This window comes from Anolis carolinensis, chromosome 3, assembly GCF_035594765.1.
Source record: "Anolis carolinensis isolate JA03-04 chromosome 3, rAnoCar3.1.pri, whole genome shotgun sequence".
In the NCBI taxonomy this organism is placed as follows: Eukaryota; Metazoa; Chordata; class Lepidosauria; order Squamata; family Dactyloidae; genus Anolis; species Anolis carolinensis.
Window position 1 is genome coordinate 196,510,579 of NC_085843.1, and position 12,124 is coordinate 196,522,702.

Consider the following 12,124-nt stretch of genomic DNA (forward strand, 5'->3'; position numbering starts at 1 on the left):
TCTCCCTCCCTTCCTCCCATCCCCCCTTTTCCTTATTGGAGGGAGAGGGAGGTCCCAAGTTGGTGAATGAGGAGGGAAGGAGAGAAAGATGGGAGGGGGGACGGACAGACAGAAAGGCAGCACAGACCTGGTTAACTCGCAGCCGGACCCCCAAAGGAGAAGGGGGAGGTGAGCCATAGTCGCCTTTTCTCCCTCCTTCCTTCCTCTCTTTTTTTCCTTCTGGATTGGGTGGTAGTGGCTTTGCATATCACATGCTTTCCTTCTTGAGAAACGTAGGGGGGAAGAGAGGCAGTAGTTCCCTAAAGTGGCAGTTCCTCCTATTCCTCCTTACTTGTAACCTTACTTTCTGGATATCCCTCGTAGTTTGAATAGAACTACTTTTATGGGCCACTTCTACAATTGGGTATGAGAGGGTGTTGGACTGCTTCTCTACCTATATCATTTTTTTGTGGTATTTACCATCAATAAAACACATCTAGTAACAGTAATCTGTCAGTGTTTTCCACAGTCTTTTCTTGAAGAGTTCCAGAACAGAAGAAATGTAATTAACACATGCCGCCATAAAATGCATCAAGAGAGATGCCACCAAAGAAACTTTTATTGTGCCCAGGAATCTTAATCTCAGGACTATTGATTATGAGACTCAAGATATCAGTAGAAATACGAAGGAAAAACAATGCTATCAAGATAATCAACCATGTATACGAACAAGTATAAACTCAGTCTTAAAGATGACTGTTGTAGACCCAAAGCTTTAAAATATAACTGATGCACTCTCCTCAAATCTCTCTACACCATCATGTCCCTAAAGTCCTTTTCAGGAATATTATTTTCCTGCATCCTTTATTCACTTACTTTATTTTTATCCCCTTCCTCTGGATTTAGGAACTAAAACCATCTAATTCCTTTATGTCCAGTTTGTCCTCAAGTACAATCTCAGACTGACTATCACCAGAGAATAGAAAGTCATGTTTCAAATCAGTTCTTTTCTATTATTTCTGTTGTGTTTCAGTAGAAGCATAAAACCAGACATTTATAGTTTCCTTTGTAAATCAACTTGCAGGAAACAAAATCATTTTACCTTTTCATGGATTTCCTGAGTTGACTGCGCATCACAGAACGCAACAGTAGCCAAGTCCTTCAAAATTGGCATCTCCACTGTACAATCCCTTCCATCTAATAAAGCCACCAATGGACGAGGATGCATAGGGCCGTTCATGATTTGTGGGCGAATACCTGCAACCAAATGGAGTGTAAAGGTTAAATCAATACAGACATGGGGTTATCTCAAACTGTAATATGCTGTTTTTGCAAAAGAATAAGGAAACTCTTCAAAGCTGTGTTCTCAAGCTTAACTCCCAAAGTCTTTATTCTGAATTTTCCTTTGGATAGCTTAACAGTGAAATTCCACAGATGCTAATTCAGTAAGTCTCACTCAGTTTTGTGTTGTATTAAGGTTAACTGTCTACAGATCTATAGTCTAATATTTGGTCACCTAGCGTTCTTAGGAGAGCTTGGAAAAGTTACTTTTTCTGGGCTGCAACTCCTAAATGACTTCCTCAAACAGAATCCATGAGGATTCGAAAACTTGTAGTACAAAGAAGGAACTGTTCCAAGCATTGTTTTTTGTAGTGGAAAATACAAAGAAACAATGCACTGACCAAATTCTCATCTGCTTAGTTTTAACAAAACTGCCCCAGCACATGCATTTGAGCAAAGGTGAGCAAATGAGGCAGGTATTTCAGGCATAGCAATTCACCCTACTTTTCTTGCACAGAAAGAAGGAGTCAAGAGCCACTAAAATATTCTTAGGAGTCCAGATGTGACCCAAGACCCTCACTTTGCCCACTGCTACACTTTGTGTCTCAACTACAGAGATGAGAGTGAAATACAAATAAATATATAATAGTATTAATCAATTTCATCTCTGAATAAAAAGGAAACCCCAGTTCCATAACATTTTTACATGGAAATGATTAATTTTTTTATTGAAAGATTGTTACATCTAGTAACATCATCATCACAGTGTACAATGATCTATTTTCACATTGCTTTTTTAAAATTAAAATTTCAGCTACAAGTAACACAACTCTATATAGAGACAGGGCAGATTTAGCACATAACGAGAGGAATAAAAAGAATTAACAATACCAGATGTTAAGGAAAAGAATTTGTTTAGGCTTGGAAAAAAAGAGAACATTACCTAACAAAACTTTAACTACGCTGTCTTTTCTCTCTCTTTCTCTCTTTGGCATTATAATCTGTTGCTTTGGGCCCTTCCACATACAACCCAGAATATCAAGGCAGAAAATCCCACAATATCTGTTTGAATTGGATTATCTGAGTTCACACTGCCATATATTCCAGTTCAAATAATGTGGTATTTTATATAGCTGTGTGGAAGGGGCCTCAGTTTAAGGGTATACACACACTATAGAATTAAAGCAGTTTGATATCAGGTGATACCAAAGGATACCCTTCCCTTAACTGCAAATCTGTAATAGTTAAAATGGAATCAAAATGCTACTACTGTGTAGTGCAGATGCACCTTTAGATAAAAGATAGTGGCTTTGAAATACTCTGTCTCAAATTCATTACAATTTTCTCTGAACTTTTTACTTGGAGATTTCAAGATTTCTGTGTAACATGTCAGAAGTTTTTTTTTTTAATGAGTGCAATTCATAAAGAGTGTCTGCTATGGAACATGAGATTTTGATATTGGAAGAATAGACTTGCTCCCAAATCGCACTATGTGAGTACGAGATTGGAGTTTACCTGAAGAGCTCTTTGGAACACAGCTTGAATTTCTATGGCTGGCTAAGACTCCTACATTTTCGATCCATTCTGAAAATTGTTATAAGCATCAGTATGCACACAAATAGCTGAAGCTACATGTGATACAGGCCAGGAACTTCAAATAGTAAAGGGCACTTTTGAAAGTCTTGCCCCGAAGGATTGCTTTGTTGACAAAGAAACCGGCATTATTTTACTGGATTTTCCTCTTAAAAGCTCAAGGCCACGGTTCAGGTTCAATTGTAACACATGCTATTGAATTCTTTGCAATTCTATCTAAGCAATGAAAGAACTTATTAATTACTTTAGAACTACCTCCCCCTTAAGCCTGGAACTTCCTCCATTCTCACGGAAGCGTTCTTTTAGATGGCTGCTTTGATAAACATTTGATTGTTCAGCACTGGAGAGTCAAAGAGCATGGTTTTAAACTTTGGAAAGACTCTGTTTTTTGTGAGATTTAATTCACTTGTGATTGAAATCCATAAAAAAATATTAACATGCAAGAAGGTATGTCTGCTAATTATACAGGTCTTCAAAAAATCAAGATGGATGTCATCTGATCTCTTTATCATTAAACCTAAGTAGTACATTTATCAATACACACAGAATTGTCTCTTCTTTTTTATAATGCTTTAAAACAATTGTGAATTAGACAGAGCTATAGATATTTGTTGAGCCATAAAATTCTCCCAGAGAGGAAGCGGATTGAAGATGAGTTATAGGCTAAGTGCACTTGACTCAGCATTTGAGATAATACCCCAGAGCCTTAACCTGAAAGGATCAGATATTTAAAAGAATCCAAGTAACTGTTAGAGAAACGTAAAAGCAATATCCAAAGAAGAGGTGGAAATCTTGTGATCCTTCAGAAGATGCTGGGGTACAGCTCCCAGTACTCACTAGTGGTTAGGATGCTGGAAATTACAGTCCAACAGTATTTTGATGATTGCATGATTCCCAGTGTTGATTTAAGGTAAAGGTAAAGAAAAGTAATACAAAACTGTGAAAGCGTGACACTTCTGATAAATCCCCTATCACTGAGCTGGATCCAAGTTCTGCCTTCCATGTCTTTCCCCTCAATTTAGGAGGATCTTTCCACTCACTAAAGCTTATCCCATTCAGTAGTGTTTCTTGTCCATCTGTGCAGGATTTTCAGGAGATGGAAGGGGGCAGATTAGTTTGCTTCTGACAAACCAGTTGATTGTACCACATCTGGACCAAATCCTAAGTATATAGCATATGGTACAATATACTGGGATATACAGTATGACCTAGTGGTCTTCAGTGAAATGATTCTATGTATGTTCACGTAACTCTAACCTTAACCCAAACCCAAATAAGTAAAACAAATATGGACTGTGAGACTGCAGGCTACAAGAGGATATAGATGTTGGCAGCCAGTTCCTAGAGACACCCTATTATCTTTGTCACCAAGCCAACACTGTTTGCAAGACAGTGGCAATGGCTGAAGCATGGGAAGAGTAGCAGAAATAGTAGGAAGAAGCGACAAGGCTATGGGCAGATGAAAAGAGTCCCTATAATGCTCTGAACTGACTTTAGGGAATGTATAATTTGGGTTTGCTTTTTTAAAAAGTGCTGGTAGGAAATGGAAAAGCCCAGCTCTGCCCTAAGTGTTTAAGAGAAAAATGAAATGCAAAGATACAGAATGGAGAATGCCCAGCTCGAGTCCTCGTGAACAGCAAATTAAACATGAGCCAACAATGTCATGTGGCGGCTAAAAAAGCCAATGGGATTTTGGCCTGCATAAATAGGAATCTAGTGTCTAGATACAAGGAAGTCATGCTACCGCTCTATTCTGCCTTGGTCAGACCACACCTGAATACTGTGTCCAATTCTGGGCACCGCAATTTAAGGGAGATGTTGACAACCTGGAATGTTTCCAGAGGAGGATGACTAAAATGATGAAGGGTCTGGAGAACAAGCCCTATGAGGAGCGGCTTAACGAGCTGGGCATGTTTAGGCTGCAAAAGAGAAGACTGAGACATGATGACCATGTATAAATATGTGAGGGGAAGCCATAGGGAGGAGAGAGCAAGCTTGTTTTCTGCTGCCCTGGAGACTAGGACGCGGAACGATGGCTTCAAACTACAGGAAAAGAGATTCCACCTGAACATTAGGAAGAACTTCCTCATTGTGAGAGCTGTTCAGCAATGGAACTTTCTGCCCCGGAGTGTGGTGGAGGTTACTTCTTAGAAAGGCTTTTAAACAGAGGCTGGATGGCCATCTGTCAGGGGGTGCTTTGAATGTGATTTTCCTGCTTCTTGACAGGAGGTTGGACTGGATAGCCAAGAGGTCTCTTCCAACTCCATGATTCTATGATTCTAAAAGGCAAGCAGAAAGCTCAATAATAAGTTTGAAATTTAATAAATGACAACTGTCTTGCATCTATTTCTTTGTATTTCCCATTTACTGCAAAGCAATGCCTCTTTCGACAATCCATCCAGATGGAAGTGCAACTGTGTCGCAGTATGCACAGCAGAACACTGAGATGATTTGGATAAGTGAAAGAAGCTTGCCCTAAGCAGATAACCAGGATTAAAGGGGAAAACACATAAAAACGAAATGTTTGCAATCCAGTGCCGAATTGCTATGCTTTGTCCAGATTAACCCCTTTCCGGGTTTAATAAAGAGTTCCTACTGTACAACTGACTCTGATGAACAGTCTCCGGGACTGAGACGACCGCTTAATGACAGCCTTGCGTTGTTACTGTCAAAAGCAGAATAGAGAAGTGAGTGGGAAGGTGATAGAGGCTGGGCTTTCCACCAGGACAATAGCTTCAGACAGTCACTGCCTGTCACAGTATACAGTATATCAATCCCCATATCCCACAGTAATTTGTAATCAGAGCTTAAACACTTACTAATAATATTGCAGGTGGGGTTGGTATCTGCAATAAAAAAACCTGTGAAGAAAACAGGAATTTTTTAACAAAAAGTATTATCTGATTACATAGGTAACTTTGCAGGCCAAGAGAAATTTATTCATCTCCAAACAAAATATCTGCATCTTTGACACCTAATGAACTGCTATGCTTGCATGAAACAATGAGCCTGGCTTTGTAGACATTACCAAGTTACTACTAGGGTTTTTTTCCCTCCATATAGCAAAGATACATATTATGAGGGAATATGGTTAATGTTGAAGAATGCTTTCCTCTCAAAACTCAGAACAACTGGATGGAGTCAATTATTTCAACTTCATAGAAACAAACTTTGGAAGTAGAGCAAAGGGGAACAGGATGTACGAGTAACTACATTTGAATAAACACACACTCTAAAGATTTGAAGTTAAAAATCATGTGAAGTAATACATGCCCAATTGTATTATTTGAAATGTTTGATTTTCTACATCATACCACCAGCAACACAGACACATAATGCAGTTGAAGATAAGTCTTTAAAATATAGATTATAGTTTGAAGGCTTTTACAATCATACATACTGTATCAAAATGTAAACAAAGCAGTTAGAACGAGTGGAAAAGAATTAAACAAAAGAGCTCAAATGTATGATGAACAGAACAGTCTAAAAATAAATGACTTTGGCTGGAATATTCAGAACAGTTACGAAGAACTCTGTGTGTCTTATTTCTGAATGAAAAATCAGAATGAATGGTAACTTTTGAGATGTGTTTTATTAAATCACATTTGATTAAATTGTGAAGCCTTGAAATTGCTTCTACAAATATCTTAACATCTCAAAGTACTTTGGCTTAGGACAACCTACAGGGCTCTGTTATTTTGATGTAAGTGATTAGTAAGTGTTTTTCATGTCATTTCCAACTTATAGCAATTCTATGACAAACCCATCTTTTTTTTTTTGCAAGATTTATTCAGAGGAGGACTTGCCTTTACCTCTCTCTGAGGCTGAGAAAGTGTGGTTTGCCCAAGGCCAACCAGTGGATTTCCATGGCTGAGTGGGATTTGAACCCTGGTTTACAGAGCCATAATCTAAGACTCAAAATACTAGGTCATACTAGCTCTCAGGACTCTACAGTGGAAAAAGAGACCAACTAGTATGTGTGTATATGTACTGTATCTAGCACTAAAGGTAGAGAAAATTACTAACGGGGCATACTATTTAGTGCAGTGGTTCCCAACCTTTGGTCTTCCAGGTGTTTTGAACTTCAACTCCCAGAAATCCCAGCCAACTTTCCAGCTGTTAGAAATTATGGGAGTTGAAGTCCAAAAGACCTGGAAGACCAAAGGTTGGGAACCACCAATATAGTGGGAGCTCAATACAGAAGGGTGAACAACAATAGGATGGAAACTGAAATTATTATCTGACCAGAATATCAACAAGGTGCTCCAGAACTGCTTTCAAAATTCAGACGCCCTGCTTTCTCTTCCCCAAAGTGTCCCAGTATAAAGCCAACTATCTGCAGCATTGCTCAATAAATATTTTCTGGCTCTCCCAGTTTTCTGTGGAGTTTAGCCAACGCTTCATTGCAATGGCGCTTTTAAGGAAGGGGCTGCTGGCAGGGAGGGCTTTTTATGTACACTGAACTCAGAACTGCTCCACCCTGACTCACAAGATGCACAGCTTGTTGCACCCAGCTCAATGTATAAAGTGCTTTTGTTGCATTTTTAAAAAACAAAAAAATACACAAAGCCTGCTTGTCCTCTTTGGCAGCTCCTCCCCATTGCCACCCACTTGTATCCGATTCCAATGGCACCCCTGCCAAGAGAATTAGGGAGTACTCTCTAGTAAATGGCAGCCTTTGTATGGCTGCAAGACGGCTGGTGCTATCTGGCCGAAACAAAAGCCGAAGAATCAATTTGCCTAATTCTTATTAATCTCACTTGCCTATGTCATGCTGTTCGTCTTCTTCTTTAAAAAAAAAAAGAGTAAAGGATTTAAACATCTTCTCCAGCAGTATATAAAAATGCATCAAGCATTTCTCACAATTACTCATTCGCAACCAAAGTCGCTACAGTTCTAAAAGTCAATGGCATACTTTATTAAACAAACAGAGAAAAGAAAACAGGAAATTTCCCCTTGCCTTGAAAAGGTTTCCTCCACATTCTTCTTCTGATTAAAAACTGCACATGGTAGAAGAGGAGGAGGGAAAGAGGAGGGAGGGAGAGAAGAAGGGAGGGAGGGAAGGAAGGAAAGAGAATAAAATACTACACCACTGTTTGGTGTGCCGCCTCTCCTCTGGTCTACGGAGGGGTATCTTCAAATAAGCACCCCCATGGCCCCACAGCTGCAAAGTCTGGAGACAAATGTCTCTTTGAACGTGGGAGGGGAAAAGAAAAGGCTTTTGTCCCGCTACAAAAGAATAGTCTGAAATTGCTACAGCAGTTAAGAGTCACCTCTCCTAGCTCCAAACTCTTTCAAACACTCCCTCAAGACCTTGCTGCTGCTTTTAACTAATCAAAGTTCTTTCCCAATCCTTGAATAAAATCATGTGAGCACTGCTCAAAAAACATAAATACATCTTATGTTGTGTGTTCTGAAGAGTAGGGATGTCTCATCGCCCACCCACCCAAAAGACTGACACATTTTGGTCCCATTCTTCTGGTTGTCTCAAGCATATTTAAACTAAGCAGCCCAACGTTACTAAAAGGGTTGAAAAACTTTGTCTTATACTTGAGTATATATAGTATCTACTTTGATAATCTGGTTTATATGACAGTGTAGATCCAGCCTGAGATCTGCAGAGCTAAGTGAGGTGCTGAAAGATGATGTGCCAAGCTCCCTTTCTGCCAGAAAGTAGTAGAAATGAGAAATAAGCATCTCCTATGTTTGTTGTTCTGTAACTCTGTCACTCAGTAAGGCTGCCTAGATTTGAAGGTATGTTTGGGAGGTGTTTGAGATTGTGGAAATGGTGCCATAATCATAAATTTGAATAACAAATAGTTACAAGTCTGTAAATGTAGGTGACAATGACAAAACTGCCTAACAGTCAACATTTGCCACATACATTACTACCACTCCTACCATTTTGGAGGCAGTCCTGCACAGGACATGATATCTCAGTATAGTGTCATATCTAGTGGAAGGATTAGACCAGGGGTCCCCAAACTAAGGCCCGGGGGCCAGATGCGGCCCTCCAAGGTCATTTACCTGGCCCCCGCCCTCAGTTTTATAATATAATATTTTTATATCAGGTTTAATAATATAATATATTGTATATACATATAATATTGATAATAATATTATGTTATACAATATAATACTAATAATAATACCATATAATAATATTAATTATATGTTATATATTACATATTATATAATAGTATAGTGGTATAGTTCAATATACAGTACTCACTTATCCAACATAAACGGGCCAGCAGAACGTTGGATAAGCGAAAATGTTGGATAATAAGGAGGGATTAAGGAAAAGCCTATTAAACATCAAATTACATTACGATTTTACAAATTAAGCACAAAAATAGGTTTTACAACAGAAAAAGCAGTTCAATACATGATAATGTTATGTAATAATTACTGCATTTACGAATTTAGCACCAAAACTTCACAATGTATTGAAAATTTGACTACAAAAACATTGGCTACTAAAAGGCAAATTGCGTTGGATAATACAGAATGTTGGATAAGCGAGGGTTGGATAAGCGAGACTTTACTTTAGTAATATATAATGCTAATATTGTGCTATGGTAATAATATAATATATTGTATGTACATACAACAGCTCTGAGTCCCCTTCGGGGTGAGAAGGGTGGGATATAAATGTAGTAAATAAATGCAGTAAATAAATAATTAATTTTAGACTTAGGCTCGGCCAAAGTCTGACATGACTTGAAGGCACACAACAACAACAGTCCTAATTAACTTGACAATCTCATTGGCCAGTAGCAGGCCCACACTTTTCATTGAAATCCTGATAGGTTTATGTTGGTTAAAATTGTTTTCATTTTTAAATATTGTATTGTTCTTTCGTTGTTGTTGTTGTTGCACTACAAATAAGACATGTGCCGTATGCATAGGAATTTGTTTGTATTTTTTTCCAAATGATAATTCGGCCCCTCAACAGTCTGAAGGATAGTGGACCGGCCCTCTGCTTCAAAAGTTTGAGGACCCCTGGATTAGACTATGCTTGTATTGTACAATCCCCATACTGAATATCACTATAGCACAACATATGAGTAACAGTAACACAGCTGTCAACTCATTACACAATAGTACAATGTGCACAGGCCACATGCAATACACATTGACACAGTACTCTAGATGCATAATTGCACCTCTCCAACAGTTCCACGTCCAGAACTCCGCTATTGCCACCATCAGCATGATCCATCCACTCTGCAATGATCAAAAAGAGGTCTTTCTACATGTATAATGCGAGATACACCTGTATATGCCACCATCAAGATTCTGGTTAGGGTGCTCAAGTAAACAGACTAATTTAGGTAGAATCTGGAGTTGGTTTAGTACTCAGTATGACTTCTGTGTTAATGTCCTGGAAATCTATAGAACTAGCAGTGTCTAAAGGATCTTTCAATATTTTTTGAATGCTATGGCTGAGATCCTGCACTGGGATGCTTGTCTACAGCAATTTTACAAAACTGCAAATCCAATTTACAATCTTGTAACTACTAAACAGATGTCAGCAAAATACTTTTACAATATTTTGCAAATTGTGGGTAATGGGTGAAAAAACTAGAAGCTTGGATCAAGATGGAAGCTTCCTGTGTTACTGAGGTGTTAGAACTAATCCTGAAAACCAGGAGGAAATCTGGGGAAAAAAAGTACTATTGTATAGCATTTTATACACCAATCTCTAAATATTCTCTTTTTTTGACATGTGCCATCTTTAGTAAGTGAAATAGATTCCCATGTCTGCCTTTTGACCTCACATGGCTTGTACACTGCAGGTGTGCATGACACCTGAAACAACCATCTGGAAAGGCTTTCAAGGAAGCGTTCCTTTTCGATATTGGGTATCCTATTTTTCATGCTTGCTGAATTTCACTGGGAACATTCTCCCTTGACTTGGGCTTTATCTCACATGTTCACTGGAACCAGGATAAATATAGTGACTGGATGCTTCTTGCTTTGGCTGAAACATTATTCTCTTAACAACCAAGTTGTGATATGCTTATAAAAAACACACTTTCTAAGCTGCCTTTACTCCATTTTTGAGGGGGGGGGACAGGAAGGATAGCCATCATTGCAACCACCTGCATATTCAGGATATGGAAATTATTCATCTGGTTATTTAGGATACTCAGTCTGGGGAGGCACCATTCTACATATATACAGAAGATACCATGTTCAATCCTGAACTCATAAATTAAAAGTAACCAGGGGGCAAGTGATGAGGATCAACCCGAGACTTTTGGCTGCCAGCAGTAGACCCTAGGTGTAATCTTGACATCTCTACAGAGAGATACATAAATACAGTCAGCCCTCCACATTAGTGAGTTTGACTTTTGCATATTTGATTAAAATGTTCTCACTAGGAATCTCCAGGTATTCTTGTGTGATTCTGTTATCAGAGGCGGTTCAAGCTATATGTGAACTACACACTTGCGGAAGGCGCAGTCCTCTATCGGGTGAAGTTGAGGCGTCTCCGAGAGTGAGGTTAGCCCACCTGGTTGCAAGCCGGCCTGCTTGCCTCCACTTCCCTCTCTGCCGGGCTCCCTCGCCTTCCCACTTCCCCTCCAAAGCCAGGAGGGGGGGAGCAAAGGAGAACCCATCTCTGCGGCACAGGAAAACAACAGAAGCGACTCCGGCTCCCTTGCCTCCGCAGCCGTTTCTGTTGTTTTCCCGCGCCTTGGGGATGGGTGCTCCTTCACTCTTCCCCCCCCCTTCCCGGCTTTGGAGGGGCAGTGGGAGGCTCCCACCACCCCTCCAAAGCTGGGGGGGGGAGCGTAGGAGCACTCATCCCCGTGCCGTGAGGTTGCACCTCGGGGTTGGGTGTTCCTTCACATTTTTCCCCCTTCCTGGCTTTGGAGGGGCGGCGGGAGGCTCCCACTGCCTCTCCGAAGCCAGGTGTGTGTGTGTGGGGGGGGGAGCAAAGGAGCACCCATCCCCACGTCATGAGGCCGCACCTCGGGGATGGGTGCTCCTTCGCACTTCCCCCCTTCCCAGCGTTGGAGGGGCAGTGAGAGGCTCCCACCGCCCTTCTGAAACCGAGTGGGGGGAGGAGAGGAGCAGCAGCTATCCACCACCTCGCAGTGCGGGAAAATTAAAAGGAGCAAACTTAAGTACAGCAGTGAGCTCAAAAAAGGTAGGGCCCTACCCTACCTTTTATTTTTCAGTGATTGGTTGGGGGGGGGGGGAGGCACCAAAAATACTGCTTGCTTGCTCTTGAAATTTGCCTAGGACCGGCCCTGTCTGT

General features: G+C 40.2%; 1 protein-coding gene across 11 annotated transcripts in view; it reads right to left on the minus strand.

Moving 5' to 3' along the window:
• ctbp2 (C-terminal binding protein 2) overlaps positions 1-12,124 on the minus strand; it is a 279,102-nt gene that overhangs the window by 51,109 nt on the left and 215,869 nt on the right. For 5 of the 11 annotated variants that reach the window (XM_008106745.3, XM_062976049.1, XM_008106744.3 and 2 more), the window contains 2 exons: positions 5,673-5,714; positions 1,082-1,236 (listed from right to left, as the gene is read on the minus strand). In XM_008106745.3, coding sequence (XP_008104952.1) covers positions 1,082-1,236; positions 5,673-5,714 — 197 coding nt within the window. Of the gene's footprint in view, positions 1-1,081; positions 1,237-5,672; positions 5,715-7,813; positions 7,929-12,124 lie in introns of those variants that run through there. The other 6 variants (XM_062976050.1, XM_062976051.1, XM_008106747.3 and 3 more) reach the window with 3 other exon arrangements.